This window comes from Lissotriton vulgaris, chromosome 11 (assembly GCF_964263255.1).
Source record: "Lissotriton vulgaris chromosome 11, aLisVul1.2, whole genome shotgun sequence".
In the NCBI taxonomy this organism is placed as follows: domain Eukaryota; kingdom Metazoa; phylum Chordata; class Amphibia; order Caudata; family Salamandridae; genus Lissotriton; species Lissotriton vulgaris.
This window is the reverse complement of record NC_141699.1, coordinates 366,556,590-366,583,122: the sequence shown is the minus strand read 5'-3', so window position 1 is coordinate 366,583,122 and position 26,533 is coordinate 366,556,590. Positions and strand designations below refer to the sequence as shown.

The window sequence follows — 26,533 nt, the reverse complement described above, 5'->3', positions numbered from 1 at the left end:
GGATGGCCTAAGCCAAATGTAATTAAAGAAGAGCTTTTACCGTTTGCAAGAGTAGCAGATGAATTGGAATTGGAGAATGATTTTTTGTTTAAGTCAGGCAAGTGTGTCCCACCACAAGGTATACAAGATGTCATTCTTAAGTTAGCTCATAAGACGCATCCAGGTATATCTTCTATGAAGAGGTTTATTAGGAGTTTCTTTTGGTGGCCAGGAATGGATGCATTCATTGATAGGGTAGTAAGAGAATGTGCAGAATGTGTGTCAAGTGAGAAGATGCTCAGAACCAATGTTCCACCTTTAAAAGTAGTCAAGTGGCCAGACGCCGTGGCAAAAATTACCCTTTAATATTTCGGGTCCATTTAAGAATTTACCAGAAAATTCACGGTATGCATTAGTGTTGATTGATTTCCACTCGAAATGGCCGGAAGTAAAGTTTGTACCTAATGCCACCACTAATGCAGTGATCATTTTCTTTAAAGAGATTTTTGCTCGAGAAGGTTGTCCTTCTGTGTTAGTTACAGACAATGGAGTGCAATTGAAGTCATTGGAGATGGAGAATTTCTTAAAGGGACATGTAATTACACACAAGTGGACATCATTATATGAACCACATGAAAATGGCCTGGTCTAACGGTTTAATAGAGTGTTGAAGTCTTATGTAACAGATGTTGTGAGTACACGTGGAGAATGGATGAATGAATTAAGAGAAAGGTTGTGGGTTTATCGAATTACACCTCATTCAACAACAGAACTTAGCCCTTTTAAATTACTGAAGGGAAGAGATCCAGCTTCAAAAATCTGTCCATGGTGGTTTAAAAATAAATGTCAAGATAAATTGGACATTAAAGAATGTATACATGATACAGCTAGGAGAGTTGAAGCGAAGCAAAACAAGACCATGGGTTGGTACAATAGAAAATGGAAGGTCAAAACTCATAATCTTGTTGTGGGGGTGAGGATTATGAGACCGGGTCTGATGACAAAAGGTTCATGCAAATTTGGTAAGCCCATTCAAATCAAAAAAGTGTTTAGTAATTCAGTAATTACTCAAGATGGAAAATTGTGGAATGTAAGGAGAATTGCCAAGTGTAATCATTTTGTCCATGATTCTAGTCCTAAATATAAATCCAATACTGATGTTTCAGGACAGAATGATGATGACACGGTAGCTTCAAGGATCAAACAAAATATTCGTGTAAAGAGTGGACCAACTAAGTTTAGGGACTATGTTTGAATTTTTATGTTTGTTTTATGGAAAAGGGGGATATGTTACATCCTTTATCTTGTTTCTCTTATGTTTATTTATATCTGCTTATGTGACATCATGAGGTTCTTGAGATGCCTGCCTGTACACCATGTTTACATTCCAATCACATTCTGGATTCTGGAAGGTGGTTGATAGAGTAATTGCAGTTGCATCTGGACCTTGTAGCAGAGAAGCTGTGAATGCTGTGCTGGACATTAAACTAAAACTTAATTTACATATTTTCTTGTATTGATTTTAACAGTCTCCTTACCTTTTTCGTCGACGGACGACAGCCAAGTGAAGATGAAGTCCGCTTTGACTTTTTCTTTTCTTTTGCCTCGTCCCTAAGTGTCACGAAGACCTTAAGTGGAAAGAAGAGGACTTTAGGTTCCGGAAGCAGTCCTGTGACCTCCTCTTCTTCGATCAGGAATGAGATCTCTGTGGAGTCTCGCTGGACAGTGTTGACTGGCAGGCCGCAAGGAGCTTCAAGGCCTTCAGAGCCATAGCCCGGCAGTCAGAGCACGACTTTGAATCATGGACGTGTTTGTGACACCAGAGGCAGACGAGGTCGGGGTAGGTAAACCTCATCATGCGGTGACAGCCACCTCATGGCTTGAACCCTGTCTTCCTCTTAGCCATCCTTGCAGACGAAGGAAGAAATCTTCAGAATCCGACAAAAAGTCGAGAAAAAGCTTGTCAAAAAGAGACAGAGGGGTAGCTCTTCCCTGATCGGCACTTAACTGGTGCGGAAAGAAAAGATCTGAACTATATAGGCACCGCGATGAACGCTGCCGACGACGTCATGGGGAGCCGAATGGAGTCGCCGAATGGAGTCACCCAATGGCGTGCGCAAGGGTATTTGCTCAGCAAAAATTTCCGAATCCAACCTGATGCCTGGGAAATTCAGAGGTAAGGAATCTGCAGTTAGAAGTCTCTATCAGATAAGGCCCTATCTGTAAATGGAATACCCAGAACTTGAAAGAACATCTATGACCTCAAATTCACAGAGAAAAAGGCTGGGGGGAAGTCAGTAGGCATGTATAAGGGGCAGAGACATGTATGGTGGGTCCACGAACCCAGACTTCAGAATTAAAACCATTTTTATGAGACACAAAAATACAATTGACTTGTCTTACTTATCGGTACTAGATATCGAGTTCTCTGTTGAAAAGACCAAGAGGAACAGGTGGTACTAGTATGGCCAGTAACTGGCCTCTAACAGTAATATTTTGCAACATGTTATTAAATGTGCTTCAGCTCCAAGGTGCTCCCGCAAAATTAGGTCATTCTTCTAATAAGAACTTTCCACAAAACAATTTTTCATTTAGAACAGCAATGTCCCTCTCTGAAGGAGCAAGTCCTACATTAATCATATCAAACCTGCCTTGGAAATCTATAAACGTCCGCAGCACATTAATACAAGTGAGATCATTTTCTTTGTACATGATTATTATTCAAAGGACGCAGAAGACCAACTTCCTTTTACCTTATCATCAATTAGAAGCTCAAATGCTGCTAAAAGCTCGCCAGCTGCCTTACGCTCTCTTTTGACAGGATGCCATGTAAGCTGAGGTGTGGTTCTTGAATCGATGTCTAAACAGACTACTGGAAGGCAGATGCTTCGCCCCAAAAACTCATTCTGGTCCTTTGAAGAAAGAAAACAGAGCAATGGTAATAGCGGTAAGGTTAATGTATCAAACCTTTCCTAAAGTAGACAACTCCTTCATCAATCCTGAGGAAGTCAGAGGAGTCAATCTACAATAATTAAGCAGCTTCTCCATGTAATAAGACCCAGGACCCAAAACAAACATTTCATAGATTCATACTCAGGAACCAAAACAAACACTCCACTCCATGGATGAATAAAAATTAACCAAAGCAAATAATACCAAGAATAACACCTACAAACCACAGAAATGACTTCAAGGAATGATACTCATGAAAAAAGAAAACACTTTATTGGATGACCCCCTGAAACCCTAGAATGACACACCCAGGAGTTAAACCAAACACTAAATGAATTAGAGTCCAAGAACCACTCAAACATTGTATCATATGACAAAGAGGAACCAATGACAGAAACAATATAAACATGCAAGGGAGCTTGCTCAGGAACCAGGCAAAATGATTCACAGACAAACAAAGCTGATTTGCAGCACTGCGTGAGAATATTGTGTGCAAGATCGCCGTGTATGTTAAGCCTGAATTGTTGCAATTCACAAAACCTAATGTGGAAACGTACATGCAATAATATCCTGACTTGTACGGTGCAATTGTCTGCCCCATCGTGCAAAGTAATAGCAAAAACTTGCTACAAAGGTATGACTGCGGGCGTTTACAAGGGTTGGGCCCAATTACGGACGATATCTAAAACAAAAGGGGCTTGGAAAAGGGCAAATAAAGGCAGGGACAAACAAACATAACATACAAAAACAAACATACGAAAGCGTAATTTAGGCTGTACCAGCACTCCCACACAGAAGGTTTAATACACTAATGAAGTAAGTATGTGATGTACTGTGAATCAAATGAAAACACATAAAGGTCTCCTTATGAATACTGAAATCAGACATGTTACATTAACACAGATAATAACAATGCAAAACACATACAGAGGAAAAAGAAATACTATAGAATGTGCTCAACAAAAAAATACGTACACACACAATCACCAATTGAGGAAGGGGCCTCACTGAGCACACCGGTGCCACACTCCCGCTACCATTCATCAACCCAGACATCAATCAGAAGTAGGTCGACACCATAAGAAAACCACCTTGGGTTTTTCCACATTGATGGTTATCAGAGTTTTTCAAATAGCCCATGATCTTAAGGAATATCTATTCGAGGACGAAAGTATTAAAATATAGAGACAGAAACTCACTTTCACTCGCGGTTCTGTGCCTGACAAAGAGGAGTTGTGCAGATCACTGCTTACATCCATGAGGCATCTTGAACACAGCTGTAGAAGCTAATTTCACTAATAACCAGCTGCGGCTCAGCTGACACGTCACAGGAAAGGCAAAAGAGGTGCTTGTGATGGAGCAAGGATTCGCACGCATAGCGCTTTGCTCGTATGCAAAACCCTTGTCTATAATTGCATAATAATATTAACACCATTGTTCGTCATTTGTGAAGTGGTTTCCCCTACACGCGGGTGTCCCTAGGATGCTTGCTTGTTTGTCTTTTCACGTACTAACGAAGCTTGCACTGAAAATGGCTGCTTTGCCGCAAATTCAGTCTGCGCATGCGTCGGTCATACCCATGTGATGTGACGCACTCGCATTCTGGAGGGATTCTGTGCTCATGCGCATTGATGCTAAATATGGCCGCTTGTCTCTCACCACGCTCTCTGCTTACTGCAGCAGCTTTCAGCCTATCTATTCTTTCGCATTAATCCTTAATGTTATAGTTATTATAAAAGTAAGGGTTGGTTATCTTTTATCATGGTATACAGTGCGATCATTTTTTATGTATGATTCTAATTTGTCTTCGCTTACTTTTCATGTACCGCGTCTTTTGGGCTGGGGTGATCTTGAGCGGAGCCATGCTTGAGGCTCTGCTGGGCACCGTCACGTGACCTGAGAAAGTTCCAACTGCGCAGAAGCTAAACCTAGCCAGCTGGCACCTGAAGCATAATGCGCCTGGGAACATCGCTGGGAATACGGCGTCTCACCTTGGAAAAAGCTATACTGTTGCTACCCACTGTAGACTATCCTGTACTATTGTATTCCATGCATGGGAACGTGAACCAAGGGGGCGGGTATGAAAATTGAATAATTATGATGGGAACGTTGAATTTAGGAGGTGGTAAAGACCACGCCACCTCTCCTGACCAATCACAATATGAGAAACTGTCACTTGCAACATTAGGGGGTGGTCTGAGGGTCCCCAAATCTGTATAACTACCCTAGGTTAGCTTAGGAAAATTGTCCGACTTGTCCGAGTAGCAGACCTGTCACTGACCCTACGATCTCAATAGGTGTTCAAGCCTGAAAAGTGCTGCGGAGCACTTTGTCCTTACTTTCCACAAACTCCCAAGGGGTGGAAAATCCTAAGTGCTGGCGAAGCACTTTGCTGGGGAATTCGAAAATCCAATCAGGGTTTCTGGCGGATTACTTGCAGGAGGGGGTAACGCAGGCGTTGCTGTCCGAAGCTGTGGGTGTTGGTCGTACCCTGGGAGGCCCAGTCCCTGAATCGAACCTGAGGGGTATCCTGTCCTTATTCTCCGTGAGCTGTACCTGCTCACAGTCTGGCATTCCTTTCCTGAGGGTCCCTGTCCCCGTCTTCCCAACTGACCCGTGGCCAGGGTTGGTCTTCAATCTGAATTAGGTAAATATAGATTGTGGGTTTGCGTATCTCTGTTTCTCTCTCTCTCTCTCTGATCTGTTAAAGCATTCTTACCTGTGTTATTGCCTTATTGCCATTGAACTTATATGTGCCTGAATTTTAGTTGGTTCCTTCTCTCCCCCTCTCCTTTAGAAATTCATCGATTTTATAAAACCATAGCATGTTCCCGTTTTTCCCTTTCCTTTAGTGGATTGCAGTGAAAGTAGCAAGAATAGTCTGAACACGTAGGTTAAGTACATGTTCTAGGTCCAATCCCATTCCTATGTTCTAGTATAACGTGGCAGTGAATAGTATGTGCTAAACTTCTCCCTGTAGTTTCCCATATATTCTAAATGGTCATATTTTTTGTGCAAAGTTACCTTTTGGTACTTATTTTGATGTTTGATATATTACTCTGTGTATCGCTTATTGTTTTGGCTTCTTCACTTTGAATTCTTATATAAAAACTCGAACTTAATCAGGTGTCTGTGGTCATTTTACAAAACTGTGGAAAGTATTTTACGGATTTAAGGTGTATTTGAATGTTAGGCCTGTCTACTTTTCTTTAACAGCTCCAGGTCCGTCAAGGAATTGCGCCTGTGGTAAGTCGGGTGCATGGTAAGCAGAGGTAAATCCAAACTTGATTACTCCTAGCAGCGTGCAGGAGGAGAAATCCTCACCCAGTTTCACCCAAACGAAATTAGTGTGTTCTTCACGCCAAGGGCCCAGTGCGTGTTAGAGAATTGGTATCCCGGGTGACCTGGGGAAAACTGCGCGCTCTAGCAGTAATTTCTGGCTAGCAGAGGATGGTTTGGACTAGTTAGATTAGGTAGGCAGGATAGTCATAAACAAACCGTGAATACAAAAACGTGCTGCTGATTGTTACTGTATTTTTACAATATTTTTGAAATGTGTTTTTATATGTAAATGTTCATGAATTTGCATTGCTGTTATAAATACTGCATGTTGAATTAACCCAGAATTGTTTGTAAATGTTCAGTGTAGTCTGAATCCCCGGGGAAGTATTTTAGCTAACGGTGAGTAGAATCCGGTTAGCTGTTGAAGTCACTAAGTTTGAATCATTAGTGCAGGGTTAAAGAAGTAACTGGAAGCACTAATTAGGACCTTTGTTTCTGGAGTGAATGATAGCTACGAGTCCATTATAAAACTTTCATTGCGATATCACCTAGTAAGGGTCGCATACGGGAGGAGTAATAGGGTCTCCGAGGCTTGTCTGGTAAGTAAAATAGTTCACTGGTGAAATCCTGGCTCAGTACATATCCCCGATCAAGGTGGATGAGTCAGAAGAATAACGGGTTCTATGTTACTAGTGTGTAGGGACAGGCAAAGAAGTCTATCCAGAGTGAATGAAAAGTAGACAGAAGTGGTTTACTAGTAGCGAAAGAAAAGTCTTTTCTCTCTTTAGAACACTCAGACATAGTGGCAAACGTTGTGTATTGTTAACTAAAACCTGCACTTGCACTTTAGAGAGAGTAAAAAGTTTCCGTTACCTTGTGAAGGCGGGAGTCAGTCGGAGAGCTGCTCTGACGTCACTCCGTGCCGCGCTGGTATTGGTCAGGATAGCGGGCGTGTAGCGGAGCTGAATTTGTGAAGGAGGGGTGAGCGCCGAAGCGGGAGACTCTGTCTTGCGAAAAGGCCGCGCACCCATTGGTTGACCGTAGTTGTATTCTCTGACCTGATTGGGTGGCGCGAAACAAAAGTCGCGCTAGCATTGGAAGCACGAAAGTAAACAAAATTAATCAAGCCGAGTTAGAAGCGAGTCTGGAGAGTTGTATGTGGTATCCAGACTTCATACCGAATCCAAAGTACCTAGGATTTCATAAGGATCAGCTTATACGAGGTAGACCGCACATGATGTATGGAATAAAGAGAAAATTGTCATTTTCGGATAAAGTGAAGAACTTCTTCAAAACTGACAAGCCCATTAGAACGAGAGAAGGCGTACTCATTCCCCCGCCAAATACCCCTGCCTCTTTTATGATGTTTGATAAAGGGTATCACACTTGTATCTGGCTAGAAAATTGGGCAAAGTATACTGTAGATGACGGAGTCCTGGCATTCCCTGTTGAAGGTACATTTAATGGTCGGATCCTGTTTAACTTAAGGACCCGCATGAATGAGTTACACCCTAGACCTAGGTTGACCCAGTACGAAGCTTTGGAGGAATGGGAGATTGAGGCTGCAGAGCGAGATAAACCCCGAATGGATAAAGGAGTGAGTAGGTGGTATCCCAGACTTCCAACGCCAACCAAAGAACAGAAGATGAAACAGTGGAGGCAGTCTATGTTAACTGAAGGACTGTTTCCCATGATGGGAGTACTAGAAGAGAAAAGAGGAAAATGTAAAGCAAAAACCCATCACCTAGCACCTATGGGGGATGTAGAAGATGAACACCTGGAAGACTTGTTAATGAAGGATCCACCTCCCTATGTAGCGGAATCAGATTCGGTGCATTCCCAAAGTTCTGTTACCAATTACCCCCGGAGTGGGAGGGAAAGTGATACAGACAGGACAGTTACAAGCAGTAAGCATAGTGGAAGGGATGAGTTTTGCAGACCTAAGTCCACAATCCCGAATTATCAACCATTCGGGGAAAGTCCCCCTCGATTGGTTACCCCGACTGCCCCGAATATTTATCCATCCTTAGTACCCCAGGTATTACATGGCAATACTGCTGAAAGGGGGTTGCAGGAAAAGGAGAGAGAAGTCCTGACTAGACAGCGAGAGGACTTAGCCAGAACCATTGCACAGATGCATCCCCATCCTGAGGCCTTGACCATTCCGGTAACTATTGGTCCTGCTATCCCAATGTATAAAAATGACTTGATTAGTCCCCTTCCTCCTGTCATCACCCCAATGCTGCCTACTACTAGCTTCCAGACCCCGAGGAAAGAAGTGTTCATAGATGAGGATCAGGAAAGTGAGTGTGAATCTGGAAGTTTAATGGATTTGCCCATAAGGGAGCCGAGGGCCAGTACAGTAGGGGCAAGAAGTCAGCCTAGACAAAAGGAAGTGGTGATTGAAAGTGCATCGGGAATCAGGAACGCCTCTTTAGTTTCCCCTGAAGAATTAGACAGATGGACAAAGGAGATAGAGAAAGAGACCACTTCTCAACCTAAAACATTGGAAATATATAAATTAAGAATAGAAATAGAAGAAATGATGGCTGGGAACGTGGGAGTTGAGCGCCTGAGCTCGTATAATGAAGCAGAGTTACTATTCATCAGTAAAAATCTTACCCGGAGTGCTAGGGTGCTCCACGAAAAGATAATGGATGCTGCCACAGAAATGGGAGTTGATATTAGTCGCTCCAAAATTCTTCAGAAACCCTACAGAGTGGACTTTTCAGACAAGGACTTAGAAAGCCTGAATGTGATGGGGAAACAGATCCAAGTAAAGGAATTGTTGAAACTCCTGCAGAAATGGGGCGAAGTGGGGAAATGGAGAACAAGGTGGGCAAAGAAGAAGGAAGGCAGCAGGGCTGGGTCAGTAACTTCAGAATTCGTATTAAAGGAAGTAACCCCAACAGAAAAATTGTGTCCCATGAGAGAGGTCCCGGGAGGGAAGTACGTCCATGTCCCTTGGTCCAGGCAAGACATTGTGTCATTTACAAATGACTTCCCGAAATTGCGCGAGAAACCAGTTGACTGGTACCGGCAGGTAGAGCGATTCATAAAAGTTCAGAAATGCCTGCTGAAAGACCTGGATGGGTTTTTCGATATTGTGGTCCCTGTAGATCTGTGGACGGAATGTAAAATAGAGATTGATTGGCCTAATGATGAATATCCCAGAGATGAGAGAACGGGAGCCCCTTCACCGGATGTTATGAGGAAATATGACCAGGTCATACAGTATCTTAAGAAAAAGGTGCCAGCCAAAGAGACAGATTGGACCCGAATAGATAGAACAACCCAAGAACGTGATGAGACAGTGCATTCATTTTACGAAAGGTTACTACAGGTATTCAAAACTTACAGTGGTATTGATAATGTGGACATGAAAGACATGACCCATTTCAGTTACAGATTTGTGCTAGGATTAAGGCCTGAGATATCACAGTGGATTCGAGATAACAAAATCAGTTGGCAGGGAAAGCCCATAGATGATGTCCTGAAATATGCGAAATACTGCGAAGATGAAATTGAAAATAAAAAGAAAGCCCTCAAGGAGAAAGTGATGTGGGCACAGGTAAAATTAGCCGAACAGCAAGAAAAACAGTTAAGTAAAATGACTTCTGATAATAATGTTCCGAATACCAATTCTGGGGGGGGAGGAAAGCCCAGACCTAAAATGAGTCGTGAGGAGGCCATGAAAAAGTTTCCGTGCCATGGGTGCGGCCAGATGGGGCATTGGAGAGACGAGTGTCCACACCTACAGGCTGGTAATGCCCCTGTAAATGGTTTGAATCCACAGGTGCCGAAAGAGGGGACAAGGAAAACTCAGCAACAGGTAAAATTACCTCCAGTACCTCGCGCTCCTAGACAGAATTTTAAGAGTCAGGGTCAGCAGAATGAGAGGGCGGAAGTATGGGAGGTTGAGAGTGAAAGAAATGCAGTCATCCCGCAGTACTTGCTAAGTGATACCTTCCTTTGTGAAGATCAAGATTGACGGGGCCTGAGAGGGGAGGATGAGGAGTGCGTGCTTGGCGCCTCCTTGCCGGTAGACCAGACTGGACCATACATTGAAGGAAAGGTTGAAGGCAGAGATGTCACCTTTCTGTTGGACACTGGCGCTACCAGATCTACTGTAAGAACAGTGGATGTTCCTAACCTACCCCTCTCGGGAGAAGCGATCCAAGTAGTGGGAGTCTCAAACCAGATAATAAGTACCCCTGTAACTGAACCAATGGAGATTTCCATAGGAAATTTCAAGGAAATGCACAGATTTGTGGTCTGTGATTCCAGTCCTGTAAACCTATTGGGACGTGATTTGTTGTGCAAGATGCGTTGTACCATTTACTGCACACCAAATGGCGTTGAAATTCAGACCCCCGATGAAGATGGCCTATACAAACTGATGTTAGTCAGACAAGATGCTGATATCAAGCCTTTGACCATTGAGGATTTACCTGAGGAACTCCAGCTAAGAGTAGTACCTGAAGTGTGGGACTTCACGGGAAAGGATGTAGGCCTGATGGCAAATGTGGACCCGGTTAAAATAGCAATAAAAACAAATGCTGTATACCCCAAAACCAGACAGTACAAAATGAGTGCCGAAGTGAAGGCAGGAGTAGCGACTGAAATCACGAGGCTGCTAGAAGCAGAAATAATAGAAGAAGTGTTGAGCAGCCCCTGTAATTCGCCTATCATTGGGATCAAAAAGCCTAGTGGGAAGTACAGGGTAGTGCAAGATTTGCGCAAGGTAAACCAAATCGTTGTGCCTTGCTGTCCTATTGTGCCCAACCCCGCAGTAATACTCTACCAGATTCCTTGGAACGCAGAATGGTTCACTGTCATCGATCTGTGCCATGCATTCTTTTCCATCCCATTGCATCCAGAAAGCAAATTCCTTTTCAGTTTTGAATTCGACAGTCATATCTATGTCTGGAATCGTGTCCCTCAAGGGTACACTGAAAGTCCATCGATTTTCAACCAGATACTGAAAAAGTGCCTTGAATCCCTAGTGCTGCCAAGAGAGTCTGTTTTGGTGCAGTACATAGACGACCTGTTAGTGGCCTCTAAAACCCAGTCTGACTGTGTCACTGACACAATTGCCTTGCTGAATCACCTAGGAAAGGGAGGACATAAAGTGTCGCCTGACAAATTACAATTCTGTAAAAATTCAGTAAAATATCTGGGGCACCAGATAGAAAAGGGAATCAGGAAGGTCACTACCGAAAGGATCAAAATAATTAAAGCAATGGAACTGCCCACAACCCAGAAAGAAGTGAGAATGTTCTTGGGAGTTGTGGGTTACTGCAGGCAATGGATTGCAGGATTTGCGGCTCTAGCCCGACCCCTGATAAATATGACAAAGAAAGGAGTGGAAGATCCCGTCCACTGGGACAATGAGAGCATGAATGCTTGGGTAACTCTGAGAAACTGTCTGTGTACCGCACCTGCATTGGGTATGCCTGAGTACAATAAACCCTTTGAACTGTTCTGTGACACCAGAGAAAATTGTGCTCTTTCAGTCTTGACCCAGGAGCACGGATCAGTCAGAAGACCAGTCGCCTACTTTTCGGCCACCCTAGATCCAGTGGCGGCTGGACTGCCTGGCTGCTTAAAAGCCGTTGCTGCTACTTGCGTCAGTCTAGAACAGAGTGAGAGCATTGTCATGGGACATCCCGTCACCGTCTATGTTCCTCACTCTGTTGTCATCCTACTGACTAGAACTAGGACCCAGTACCTCACACCTAGTCGGCTGACTAAGTATGAGAGAATTTTGATTGGTGCTGAAAATATAACTATCTCCCGGTGCAATGTCCTAAATCCTGCGACACTGTTACCTGTCCCTCTGGATGCAGAATCGGATGAGGGTGGGGAACATAATTGCATTGATCTGACTGAATATAGCACCAAGCCCCGTCCTGACATCCGTGAAATAGCACTACGGGACGGGGATAAAACAATGTTTGTGGATGGCTCGTGTTTGAGACATGAGAGTGGGAGTCTGAGTGCTGCCTATGCTGTGGTTACTCTGACAGGAGTCGTCGAGGCATCTTACATGCGCGAGGTGAAATCTGCACAAGTGGCGGAGCTTATAGCGTTAACTCGAGCATGCAAGAGGGGAAAAAACAAAAGAATTACTGTTTACACAGACAGTCAGTACTGTTTCGGGGTTGTTCATGACTTCGGCCAATTGTGGTTGCAAAGAGAATTCATGACTTCCTCTGGCACACCTATCCGAAATGGGAAAGTAGTGCATAACTTACTGGAAGCCATCCAATTACCCAAAGAATTGGCTGTGGTCAAGTGTGCGGCTCACAGATCTGGAAATGATGATGTGACTGCCGGTAATAGGTACGCTGACCAAATTGCACAGTTTTGTGCCCGACACCAGATGTCCCTGCAAATTGCCCGGTGGGATGGAACCAGCTGCCAACTTATGTTGTTTGATAATGTGTCAACATGGGAAGAATTAAGAGAGATACAACAAGCCACAGACAGGCAAGAAAAAGGCAGGTGGGCCGCAAAAGAGTGCGAGTTGCGAGAAGATGGTGTGGTGGTAAACCCGGCTGGGGTGCCTGTACTGCCTGATAGCTTGATCGACCCCATGGTCAGAATGATACATGAGCCAACACATATGGGAAGAGATGCGATGTGTCGGGTGTTTGACCAAGTGTTCTACAATTCAGGGTTCAGGGACCAGGCGGAAAGGCTTTGCCAGAGGTGCCTAGTGTGTCAGCAATTCAATGCAGGAAAGAAGACCGTAGTGAAACAGAGTAATATTGGAAAGGCAGTAGGTCCCTTCGTAAGAATACAGGCGGATTTCATAACCATGCCCAGATGCAACGGATATAGATATGTCTTAGTCATAGTATGTCTATTCTCCAGGTGGGTGGAAGCATATCCAGCTAAGAAAAATGACGCTATCACCACAGCCAAATTATTGCTCAGGGAGTTGATACCTAGGTTTGGGATCCCAGAGACGATCGAAACGGACCAAGGTGGGCATTTTGCCAACGATGTCCTATTGGAACGCTGTAGAGCATTCAAAATGAAGCAAAGACTGCACTGTGCCTACCACCCAGAGGCTTCTGGGGTAGTGGAACAAATAAATGGCACTCTGAAGTCCAGACTGGGGAAAATGTGTGATTCCACAAAAATGAACTGGATAGAAGCTTTACCCCTGGTGCTGATGAGTCTGAGAAGTATCCCGAATCGAAAGACTGGACTGAGTCCCCATGAAGTGTTGATGGGAAGAGTGATGCGCCAGGCATGGGTACCCGGAAACAAACTGCTAAGCATTTCTGATGATATGGTGCTAGAATACTGCAAGCAGCTGGGTGACCAAGTGCGTTCTCTCTCTCAGCAGATTGGAGAGACTGAAGACGAGTGGCCAAAGACTCCAGCACACAACCTGCAGCCAGGAGACTGGGTGGTGTTAAAGAAACACACCCGGAGCAGCTGCTTGAAGCCAAGGTGGGGAAAGCGACGACAAGTGATCCTCGTCACTACCACTGCTGTGAAGTGCGCTGGTGTACCGAAGTGGATCCACGCCAGCCACACAAAGCGGGTATCTGGAGAAAACGCGACTGGAGCTGAAGGCAGCACAGCTGAAGAGACCTCCGAGGAAGAGAGTCCGGAGCTAGCTGACATCGAACTGCCGAGCACAAGTCAAGACGTTGAATGGTGTCCCGCCGACGAACCAGTTCATGATCCAATACGAACAAGGAAATATTCTTACTTAGACAGTGAGTGGGATAGTCCAGGTGAGTCAGAAAAAGAAGAAGCAGGTCAGGTCAACGAAAGCCACAACACACCTGATCAGGACATAGGCCAAGTAGGGTCAGATCAAGATCTCGAGACTCCTCCTGGAACTCCGGAGCCGAGAGAGGGACAGTTAGAAGTTAGAGCTGACGTTCATGCAGAAGAAAACGAAGAGATCGAAGAGCATGAACAGGAACAGATAGAACTAGATCAAAGTGCTCAGACAACGGAAACAACAGTAACAAAAAGTAAAAAGAAAGTGCGATTTGAATCTGAGCAGGGACAGATTAGCGACCAGGCAGAAGAAATAGACGAAAGACCTGGAACTAGTCAGACAGGCAGGGAATCAGAAGTGCCACAACAAAAAGTGAAAAGAGTGCACGAGGAAGGAGAAGTCTCCTCAACCACTGGGAGGCACGGAGGAAGAAATACACCTCGATACGTCAAAAGACTAAGGCTCAGACTAAAGACAGTCGAAGAAAACGATAAAGACCGAAAAAGGGCTTTAAGTGAAAGGAATGCAGCCCAAGGCAAATCGCTGAGAAAGAGCGACCGAATAAAGAAACAGAACAGACTGTATCGGAGCCCTGAGTGGACGTACTTTGTGTTGGAAGAAATTGACGAGCCTCACCACAGTGGCAACAGTGACAACGAGTCTATTGCTGATCGGAGTTCGGACGAGGACCCTCCTTAAGTGAGCCCTGAAGTGAGCCTTTGGTGCAAAGGAACGAAGAGGGGTAGCAAAGGCCACCTGTAAGCTAAAATGTCTGATCCGAGTGTCTCTGGGAGATCCCGCTGTGGGTGTCTCAAAACCTGTTGTAAGATATGCTTGTGTAGTGTAGCTATGCTAATAGTGATGTGGATAGGACTAACAGTTTTTCTACCTTTTATGATAAGTAAGAATCCTAACTTGTCCCCTACTGAACCCGAAGTAGTAGATGTAGGAGTTGTACCGACTGCAGAAACACCACGAAGACTAGAAAGACGAGACAAAAGAGTAGGACTGACACACACACGACCTGATTTAGAAGCACCAGATGAGGATGGACTACACTTTCACAAAATGAAGAACAGGACGCACTTAAATGTTTTTGCTAACTTGTTAGTGCATTATGTAGAAGCTATGGAAATAGAGGACTGTTATGTCTGCATGAAGCTGCCAACTTCAGTGGCTGAAGGCGTGACATACCACCATCTACCTTTGACCTATGGAATATCCTGTAGTATATTAGCTAGCTTGTTCTATAGAAGCTCCTTGCAGTACTATTATTCAAATGAGGACGTAGTATTTTCTGAACTTCCCATTAGAAGACATTTGAACCGTGTACATACTACAAGTGACGTGACCCGCTATATGGGAGAATATTTCCTGACTATAGGTAACATAGACTTAGATCAAGCAAGGGAAGACAATCTGACCTGTTCTCTGCAAGAGCAGGAAAAGATGTTTATAAAGATGGCAGATAGAAGGAGAGAAAAGTTTCAGAAGAAGGCAGAGGACGAGAAGGAAAGAGTTCCTAGGTGGGCTGAGCACATGGATAACACCTCAGAAGGCGAAGCCAGTCCTGCCTTGTTGCTGGATTTTGAAGGAAAAGGGAAACTTTGTATCCATAGGGAAAAGACAGAGTACTATAACAATGTATTCATCGGTTCCAGCGAGTGTGAACATAATTATAAGGTAATCGGAGGTTGGGGTTTCAAAAATGGGTCAGAACCTGTGTTTCCCGGAATATATTATATATGTGGGAACAAGGCTTATTTCAAATTGCCGGATCACTGGTATGGAAGCTGCTACTTTGGCATTGTTTTCCCGAAAATATACCATGTGAGCAATGCAGCTGGAAGCGATGATGAAACTAATGGCTTAGTGCGTAGTAAACGCGAGAGTGTAGGCGAAATTGTAGGTGATATTTTTAGTGCACTGATACCTGGAATGGGGGTAGTTCTGAACACCCATAGAATCTGCAAATTGTCTACAGTGGTGGACCGGTTATCAACGGACACTGCTGCTGGTTTCCTGCTGGTCAATACTGAAATGGTTGCGATCAGATCAATGGTTTTACAAAACCGTCTTGCCCTTGACACCCTATTAGCAAAAGAGGGCGGAGTCTGTAGAATGCTGAGGGCGCAACATTGTTGCACCTACATTCCTGATAAGAGTATCGAATTAAAACAATATGTGAAGAACATAACTAATTTGGAAAAGGAACTCAAACCATTAGAGGTTGACAGTGCCTGGACGAGACTGACTGGAGGTCTCTCCTCTATAGGTAGTTGGTTTACTAATCTAGGTAGAAATATTCTGTGGAAAATACTGATGCCAATAGTCATAATAGGTGTGATTGTATTGATCATTTTTATCTGCTGCAAATGTCGGAAGGGTAAAAAGAAATACACAGTAAATCCGAGGGGGGTGAAAAGAAACATTGATGAGTTAGAATTGGAAGAGCTGAAGAGTGCAATTTATAAAAAGGCGAAAAATCACCACTCTCATAGGGAAGCTGAAAGAAAACTAAACAATAAGGTTATTGAAATCGAAATGGACGATATGAATGAATGAGAAAAGTTGGCATCTGTTTCCTTCATGTAGTGATGATAGTAAATATCATCAAAGAGGGGATTGATGGAGCAAGGATTCGCACGCATAGCGCTTTGCTCGTATGCAAAACCCTTGTCTATAATTGCATAATAATATTAACACCATTGTTCGTCATTTGTGAAGTGGTTTCCCCTACACGCGGGTGTCCCTAGGATGCTTGCTTGTTTGTCTTTTCACGTACTAACGAAGCTTGCACTGAAAATGGCTGCTTTGCCGCAAATTCAGTCTGCGCATGCGTCGGTCATACCCATGTGATGTGACGCACTCGCATTCTGGAGGGATTCTGTGCTCATGCGCATTGATGCTAAATATGGCCGCTTGTCTCTCACCACGCTCTCTGCTTACTGCAGCAGCTTTCAGCCTATCTATTCTTTCGCATTAATCCTTAATGTTATAGTTATTATAAAAGTAAGGGTTGGTTATCTTTTATCATGGTATACAGTGCGATCATTTTTTATGTATGATTCTAATTTGTCTTCGCTTACTTTTCATGTACCGCGTCTTTTGGGCTGGGGTGATCTTGAGCGGAGCCATGCTTGAGGCTCTGCTGGGCACCGTCACGTGACCTGAGAAAGTTCCAACTGCGCAGAAGCTAAACCTAGCCAGCTGGCACCTGAAGCATAATGCGCCTGGGAACATCGCTGGGAATACGGCGTCTCACCTTGGAAAAAGCTATACTGTTGCTACCCACTGTAGACTATCCTGTACTATTGTATTCCATGCATGGGAACGTGAACCAAGGGGGCGGGTATGAAAATTGAATAATTATGATGGGAACGTTGAATTTAGGAGGTGGTAAAGACCACGCCACCTCTCCTGACCAATCACAATATGAGAAACTGTCACTTGCAACATTAGGGGGTGGTCTGAGGGTCCCCAAATCTGTATAACTACCCTAGGTTAGCTTAGGAAAATTGTCCGACTTGTCCGAGTAGCAGACCTGTCACTGACCCTACGATCTCAATAGGTGTTCAAGCCTGAAAAGTGCTGCGGAGCACTTTGTCCTTACTTTCCACAAACTCCCAAGGGGTGGAAAATCCTAAGTGCTGGCGAAGCACTTTGCTGGGGAATTCGAAAATCCAATCAGGGTTTCTGGCGGATTACTTGCAGGAGGGGGTAACGCAGGCGTTGCTGTCCGAAGCTGTGGGTGTTGGTCGTACCCTGGGAGGCCCAGTCCCTGAATCGAACCTGAGGGGTATCCTGTCCTTATTCTCCGTGAGCTGTACCTGCTCACAGTCTGGCATTCCTTTCCTGAGGGTCCCTGTCACCGTCTTCCCAACTGACCCGTGGCCAGGGTTGGTCTTCAATCTGAATTAGGTAAATATAGATTGTGGGTTTGCGTATCTCTGTTTCTCTCTCTCTCTCTCTGATCTGTTAAAGCATTCTTACCTGTGTTATTGCCTTATTGCCATTGAACTTATATGTGCCTGAATTTTAGTTGGTTCCTTCTCTCCCCCTCTCCTTTAGAAATTCATCGATTTTATAAAACCATAGCATGTTCCCGTTTTTCCCTTTCCTTTAGTGGATTGCAGTGAAAGTAGCAAGAATAGTCTGAACACGTAGGTTAAGTACATGTTCTAGGTCCAATCCCATTCCTATGTTCTAGTATAACGTGGCAGTGAATAGTATGTGCTAAACTTCTCCCTGTAGTTTCCCATATATTCTAAATGGTCATATTTTTTGTGCAAAGTTACCTTTTGGTACTTATTTTGATGTTTGATATATTACTCTGTGTATCGCTTATTGTTTTGGCTTCTTCACTTTGAATTCTTATATAAAAACTCGAACTTAATCAGGTGTCTGTGGTCATTTTACAAAACTGTGGAAAGTATTTTACGGATTTAAGGTGTATTTGAATGTTAGGCCTGTCTACTTTTCTTTAACAGCTCCAGGTCCGTCAAGGAATTGCGCCTGTGGTAAGTCGGGTGCATGGTAAGCAGAGGTAAATCCAAACTTGATTACTCCTAGCAGCGTGCAGGAGGAGAAATCCTCACCCAGTTTCACCCAAACGAAATTAGTGTGTTCTTCACGCCAAGGGCCCAGTGCGTGTTAGAGAATTGGTATCCCGGGTGACCTGGGGAAAACTGCGCGCTCTAGCACTTGCACTGGTTACTGAGATGTTTCCGCCAAGTGCAACTGTACATCGCCATGCCACTTCCAAGACAGGCAATAGATGGCACAACACTTCTAAGCGGTTGCCCATTTCTCCTGGATTCTTGATACATTGAACCGCAACCATGTGGCACACTAGTCACAACAGAAGACCATACATCTTTATTGAAATCAGACCGGTGATAACAGTAGAATGTTATCCCTGTCTAGAGAATGGAAGGATAACAGGCATGTGGTAGCTTGTTGAGTATAGTGCACAAGGTGTGCATGTTCACTTGAGACATACCATAACAGTGACTGGCACGCAGCACAACATTTCCTCACCATATACATCCTGATGCAAGATAAAAAACCATGAATGAGTGTAATGGAATTGCAAAGGGTCTACAAATCGAGTTTGACCATACATTATGGTTATGATCTGTTTGGTCGTAGTGCCACATTGAATGGACATAGTTGAGCTAATGATAAAATGCGGAAACTACGTTGGTCCATACATACCGTTCTAAGACACCACTGTCACCTTTGCCCCACGCAGCGGCTAGAACTGGCTTTCTCATGCTCACACATGGCTGCAGTAATTGAACATTATGAGGATTGTAGGATATTTTCATTTTGAATAATTAAAACACTGTCGACTATTGTCCCTAGTGCAATAGTGTGAATGTTTCCTAAAGTGACCTGTCAAGCTATGCATGACTGCTAAGTACGTTCTCCTCCTTAATGCCCGTTTTAGCACTTTTCATATTCTTTCCGGCATTACCATGAAACAGTGCACAACATAATATTATACACACAGTTCACCAATGAACAATTTACTTACCTTCGGTAATTCTTTTTCTGGTGGATACAGTATCTGCCTGTGGATTCCTCACCTTATGAATATCCCCTGCGACAGCATTCAGCGGAAATTTTTCCCAGCTCTCAACGCCAACGAGGTCGTCACAATGCCATGGCTCCGCATTATATCACCGGAGCCATAAGAGGACCAAGTCGGCGTGATGACGTCAGTTCCACCCATTTTTTTTCGTGCCACCGAGGCAAAACAGGCGGACCGACCATAGAGACAAAGCAATAATAGTACTCAGAATTCACACAAATACACCCAGTGTAAATTGAAATAAGAAAGCAAAGAAAGCTCACATTTCAAATAAGTCCACAAATAGACAAATAGAGGTAATACAGAATGACTACATAAAATCATCAAATTAACCAATACCTCTTTATAAGGTATAAAAGGGTGGACAACGGGGAGGCGGGTGGGTCAGTGAGGAATCCACAGGCAGATACTGTACCCACCAGAAAAAGCATTACCGAAGGTAAGTAACTTGTTCTTCCCATGGATACATCTCCCTGTGGATTCTTCACCTTATGAATAGAATCCCACAGCAGTTCAACCCCCGGAGGAGGGTGTCCACCCTTCTATACCAAAAAGTCTTGCAAAACAAAGCGCGCAAAATGGCCGTCCCTCCTCACCTCAGAATCCAAGCAGTAATGCTTCGCGAAAGAGTGGAGTGAGGCCCAAGTTGCGGCATTACAGATGTCCAACACAGGAACACCACTGGACAAGGCAGAAGTAGATGATTTAGCCCTGGTGGAATGAGCTCTAATGCCTTCAGGAGGATCCTTACCAGCCAAGGAGAAAGGAGCCCTGGTACCCCCTCTCCCCCGTTTTTTGCATTTCTGTGCCCCCTGTTTCCGCTTGTCTCCCATTGGTGTGCCTCTCTGCCCCCTCCCCCGTTTTCCCTCCGTGCCACCTTTCCCGTTGCTGCGTCCCTGCCCCTGCTGTCCCATTCGCCGCCCTGCTCCCGCCTCCCAGCTGCTCCTCCCTCCCACAGCCCCTCATATGAAGGCCGCGCAGCGACCGCGCAGCAGACGCGCGCAGCGGGCGCGCCTAAGACAAGCCCGTCTGCACCTGTCCGCGCCTGGACCACGCCCAGCGCCAGAACCCCTGGCCCCCGCCGCACCCAGCGTACCCGACTGAGATACGACTCTGCCGCCCTCAACGCACTCAACACCGAATAACCACCCGCCTGCTACCAAGCCACCCCGAAGCGAACCCATGGACCCTTCACCTGCCAAGCATGCAAATTCACCTGCCTTGGAACCTGTCCCCCGCCCACCAAACACAGCAGCAACAACAACAACCACCTCAAGTGCATCCTCCTCAACACCCGCTCCGTCCACAAACAGGCCGTCGAACTCTGGGACCTCCTCGACACGGATGTATGTCGTTACAACGCATACTTTTACAACGCATACCTTTACAACGCATTTTTTACACCGCAACATCCATTACAATGCATTCCATTACAACGCATGCCATTACAATGAATTCTTTGAAACTACCTTCACAACGCATTCCGCTACAACGCATACTACATTTACAACGCATACCATTACAACACATACCATTACATTGCATGTATGGTAAGTATTGGATAGTGTAGGGGTAAAAATTACTATTCTAACTCCAGGGGGTGCAGCAGTAGGGTAAGTGTTGGATAGTGTAGGGGTAAAAATTACTATTCTAACTCCAGTGGGTGCAACAGTAGGTTAAGTATTGGATAGGGTAGGGGTAAAAATTACTATTCTAACTCCAGGGGGTGCAACAGTAGGGTAAGTGTTGGATAGTGTAGGTATGCGTTGTAATGACTGCATTGTAATGACATGTGTTGTAGTGGTATGCGTTGTAGTGACATGCGTTGTAATGGTTGCGTTGTAATGGTATGCGTTGTAATGGATGTTGCGTTGTAAAAGTTCTGTTGTAAAGGTATTGCGTTGTAAAAGTTGCGTTGTAAGTGTTGTTTCCCCATCGACACAACAGCTCCAGACGTCGCCTTCCTCACGGAAACCTGGATGAACGCTTCCTCGGCCCCCGACATCGCCATAGCCATCCCGAACAGATACAAAATCACCCGGAAGGACCGCGTCAACCAAACCGGAGGAGGAATCGCCATCGTCTACAGGAACACCATCAACATCACAACCTACATCGAAGACACACTCTCTGCCGCCGAACACCTACACTTCCAGATTCACACCTACCCCAAGACCACACTTAGAGGAACGCTCATCTACAAACCCCCGGGCCCGCATCTACAGACCCCCAGGCCCGCGCACACAATTCAGCAAACCATCGTCGACTTCATCAGCCCGCACGCCCTAGCCTCACCAGAATACATCCTCCTAGTGGACCTGAACTTCCACCTGGAGAAAAACAACGACAACAACACCCTCACCCTCACCCTGCTCGACAACCTCACCAACTTCGGACTCAAACAACTGGTGAACACCCCCACCCACCTCGCCGGCCACACGCTCGACCCCATCTTCTCCGCCAGCAACCACGTCTCCTTCAGCCACTCCACCGTACTACACTGGACCAACCACAGATGCATCCACTTCACCTTCAATAAGAATACATCCCACCACCGCACGCAACAGATCCCCCGCAGATGCCGGAGCAAAATCACCACAGACCAGCTCCTCTCATCTCTAGGCCAGAACCCGCCAGCCGACACCGCTGACACCAACAAAGCAGCCCACAACCTCACACAGTGGATCACCAACTGCACAGACGACCTCGCCACACTGAAGAACCCCCCAAGCAAGACCAGCTACAGGAAAACCTCATGGTTCACTGACGCCCTCAAAGAATCAAAGAAATCCTGCCGAACCCTCGAAAAAACCTGGCGCCACGAACGGACAACAGAAAACATGACAGCCCTCATGAACGCCACGCGCAAACACCACCAGCTGATCCGCACCACCAAAAGGTCATCTTTCAAAAAACGGCTATATAGCAACACCCACAACAGCAAGGAACTCTTCAGCATCGTCAAAGAACTTTCCAACCCCAGCGTCAGCAACAACGACATCATACCGACACAAGACTTCTGCAGCTCCCTCGCCACGTTCTTCCACCGCAAGATCGCAGATATACACAACAGCTTCTGGCCCCAGACTCCGCCTCCAGTCACCGAACCAATGACCCCGACAACCACCCTCCGCGCCTGGACCCCCATCAGCACTGAAGACACCACTCACGTCATGAACACTATCCACTCCAGCTCCCCCTCTGACCCATGCCCCATCATATCTTCAACAAAGCCACCATCATCATCGCACCCCACCTCCGGAACATCATTAACAACTCCTTCACGTCAGCCACCTTCCCTGAGAGCTGGAAACACGCAGAAATCAACGCCCTTCTGAAGAAACCCACAGCGGACCCCAAAAACCTCAAAAACTTCCGCCCCATCTCTCTTCTCCCCTTCCCGGCGACAGTCATCGAGAAGACCGTAAATAAACAGCTGACTGCATCCCTTGAGACAAACAACTCGCTCGACCCGTCCCAATCCGGATTTCGTGCCAACCACAGCACCAAGACTACCCTCATCGCAGCCACCGACGACATCAGGACCATGATGGACAACGGAGAAACAACCGCTCTCATCCTCCTGGACCTCTCGGCAGCCTTTGATACCGTATGCCATCGCACCCTAATAACAAGTCTCTTCAACACTGGGATCCAAGGAAAGGCCCTGGACAGGATTACCTCGTTCCTCTCAGACAGAACCCAGAGAGTCTGCCTCCCTCCCTTCCGCTCAGCGGCCACCGAGATCATCTGCGGCGTACCCCAAGTCTCCTCGCTCAGCCCGACCCTCTTCAATATCTACATGAGCCCCCTCGCCACCATCTCACGCAAACACATCAACATCATCTCCCACGCCGACGACACCCAGCTGATACTCTCTCCCACCAAAGACCCAGCCACGCCAAAACCAACCTCCAAGAAAGAATGAAAGACGTCGCAGAATGGATGAAGCTCAGCCGCCTGAAGCTAAACTCAGACAAAACGGAGGTCCTCATCTTCGGACAATCCCCTTCCGCCTGGGACGACTCCTGGTGGCCCGCAGCGCTGGGCTCCGTGGCAACACGATCGGACCACACCCGCAACCTGGGATTCATCCTGGACTCCTCCCTCACGATGACCAAGCAAGTCAACGCCCTCTCGTCCTCTTGTTTCAACACCCTGCACATGATCCGAAAGATCTTCAGGTGGATCCCCACCGAAACCAGGAAGACCGTCACCCAGGCTCTCGTCACCAGCCGACTGGACTACGGAAACGCCCTATGCGCTGGAACCACCGCCAAACTCCAGAAACGACTACAACGCATACAGAACGCCTCCGCACGACTCATCCTCGACATCCCTCGCCACAACCACATATCCGCCCACCTGAGAAACCTGCAATGGCTCCCCGTCAACAAAAGGATCACGTTCAGGCTCCTCACCCACGCACACAAGGCACTCCACAACATGGGCCCGAATACCTCAACAACCGCCTCTCGTTCTACACTCCCACCCGCCAGCTTCGCTCCGCCAGCCTCGCTCTCGCCACCATCCCACGGATTCGCAGAACCACCACCGGAGGAAGATCGTTCTCCTACCTGGCAGCCAAAACATGGAACTCCCTCCCTGCACACCTACGACTGACCGAGGACCATCTCACCTTCAGGAAACACCTCAAGACCTAGCTATTCAAGCAGTTGCAGCACCCCCCCTAAGCCCACACAGCACCTTGAGACCCTCACAGGTGAGTAGCGCGCTCTATAAATGCATTGATTGATTGACAGATCTTGATGCACAAGATGATCCACCTGGATAAAGTGCGCTTGTGCACCGCCTTGCGCCTTGCCCTTCATACGTCCAGCATAGCCGACAAAGAGCTGATCTTCCTGACGGAAGTCCTTTGTTCTATCCAAATAGAAGCTAATCGCCCTCTTTGGATCCAAGCGATGAAGCCTCTCCTCCTCCTTGGAAGGATGAGGGGGAGGATAGAAGGTAGGGAGGGTAATAGACTGTCCTAGATAGGAGTTACCACCTTAGGCAGAAAATCAGCCCTGGTCCAGAGTATCATCCTTTCAGCATGTATGGTCGGAAAAGGAGGCTTTGAACTCAAAGCCTAAAGCTCACTCACCCTCCTAGCCGAAGTGATAGCCACAAGAAAGATTGTCTTGAATGTAAGCAGTCTCAAAGGACAACTATGCATAAGTTCAAACGTGGAACTCATTAAAAAAAAGTTAACACCAGATTTAAATCCCACTGGGGCATCATAAAAGGAGTGGGTGGAAACATGTTTTTAAACTCCTTAATGAACCTTAAAACTATTGGAGACTGAAAAAGAGATGGCTGATCAGGCAAATAAAGAAATGCCGACAAATATCCATTAACAGTGGCCACAGCACAACCCTGCTGTGCCAAATGAAGTGAAAAACAAAGAACATCAAAAAGATGTGCTTTCAAGGGATCAATAGACTTCTCTCTACACCATTTAATACATTTTGACCACCTGTAGGAGTAGAAAGAATTGGTGGAGTGTCGCCTGGCTGATAAAATAACGGCCACCACGTCAGGCGGGAGAGAAAAATCATTCAGGTTGCCCCGTTCAATCTCCAGGCATGAAGGTGCAAGCTCTGGAGGTGGGGGTGTAGAACCTTGAGAGGGAGACGGAGCGGAGGGTGGGACAAGAGATGAAGAAGGTCTGTGTACCACACCCTACTTGGCCAATCCGGGGCGATCAATATAACTTGGGTCCGGTCTTGGGGAATCTTCCCCAGAACCCGAGGAATCAAGGGTAGGGGAGGAAACACGTAAAGGAGTTGTGAGCTCCAACTCAACTGAAACGCGTCCCCCAACGCTCCCTGCCTCGGAAACTGGAGACTGCAGAAAGACGGGCAGTGCGCGTTCTCGAGAGTGGCAAATAGGTCCACCCGAGGAGTTCCCACGTTCGGAAGTTGTGTCAAACTACCTCCGGATGAAGCCTCCACTCGTGGTTGGCGGAGAACTGTAGACTGAAACTGTCCGCACGCACGTTCCGCACTCCGGCCAGATGATTTGCCATCAAGTAAATCTGATGGTCCTAAGCCCAGGACCATTGACGCAACGCCTCTCTGCAAAGACGGTACAACTCTACTCCTCCCTGCTTTGTTGACATACCACATCACAGCAGTGTTGTCCATCAGGACTTGAACCAACTGACCGTGGAGGGAAGGGAGAAAGGCCTTGAGCGCCAAATGTATTGCCCGCAGTTCCAGAAGATTGATACCATCAGAACCGGAACAATCGCTCCATTGTAAAACAAGGGAATAATTTTCTGAATGTTGAGAATCCTTTGTGGAGGCCGGAAAGCTCGACATACAGTGGTATCCAGTACTGCCCCTATGAACAGGTTGCGCTGTGAGGGCACCAGGTGAGACTTGGGTACATTTATCGAAAAACCCAATTTGTACAACAGTTGGGTTGTAACCTGCAGATGATGATGCACCATTTCTGATGACTCTGCTTTCAGTAGCCAGTCATCCAGCAGAGGGGGACGAAAAGCACACACTCGGGGCCGAGCCACGTCCAGGAGGGACGGCCCGACAGCAATGGCGGCCGTCTTGCTATCCAGCTCAGGGGCGTCGGGGGCCAGGGTCGTGCGTAAAGTCTTTAAGGCGTCGAGAACATCACCAAGCGTGGGCTCCCGCTCACAGGACCAGACCCCCGTATACTTCAGCGACACAAATTTGTCGCCCTGATTCAGTCCGTGACGCAGGGCGCCGGCCGCCATCTTGCAGATCCAGCCACGTCCCTGTGCGCCTCAACTTCTGGAGCGGGCTCTCAAGCAAGGCCACCACGGGAGCCCGCCCGAGCCCCAGGAATGGCAATCTGGGTGCAGAAAGGAGAGCCACCAAAAGGGGGACCGCCAGCGCCACCGTCCCGCGGGCGCCACACACCGATTCCGGGCGCAGGGCTTCAAGATGGCCGGACAAGGCAACAAAAGGGGGGCGCCTCCTACACGGTCT

At 46.4% G+C, this 26,533-nt stretch overlaps 1 protein-coding gene across 1 annotated transcript in view; it reads right to left on the bottom strand.

Moving 5' to 3' along the window:
• LOC147679786 (myoferlin-like) overlaps positions 1-26,533 on the bottom strand; it is a 3,853,508-nt gene that overhangs the window by 2,663,281 nt on the left and 1,163,694 nt on the right. The window contains exon 11 of the mRNA XM_086943347.1: positions 2,733-2,891. Within this exon, the coding sequence (XP_086799473.1) occupies positions 2,733-2,891 (159 nt within the window). The remainder of the gene's footprint in view (positions 1-2,732; positions 2,892-26,533) is intronic.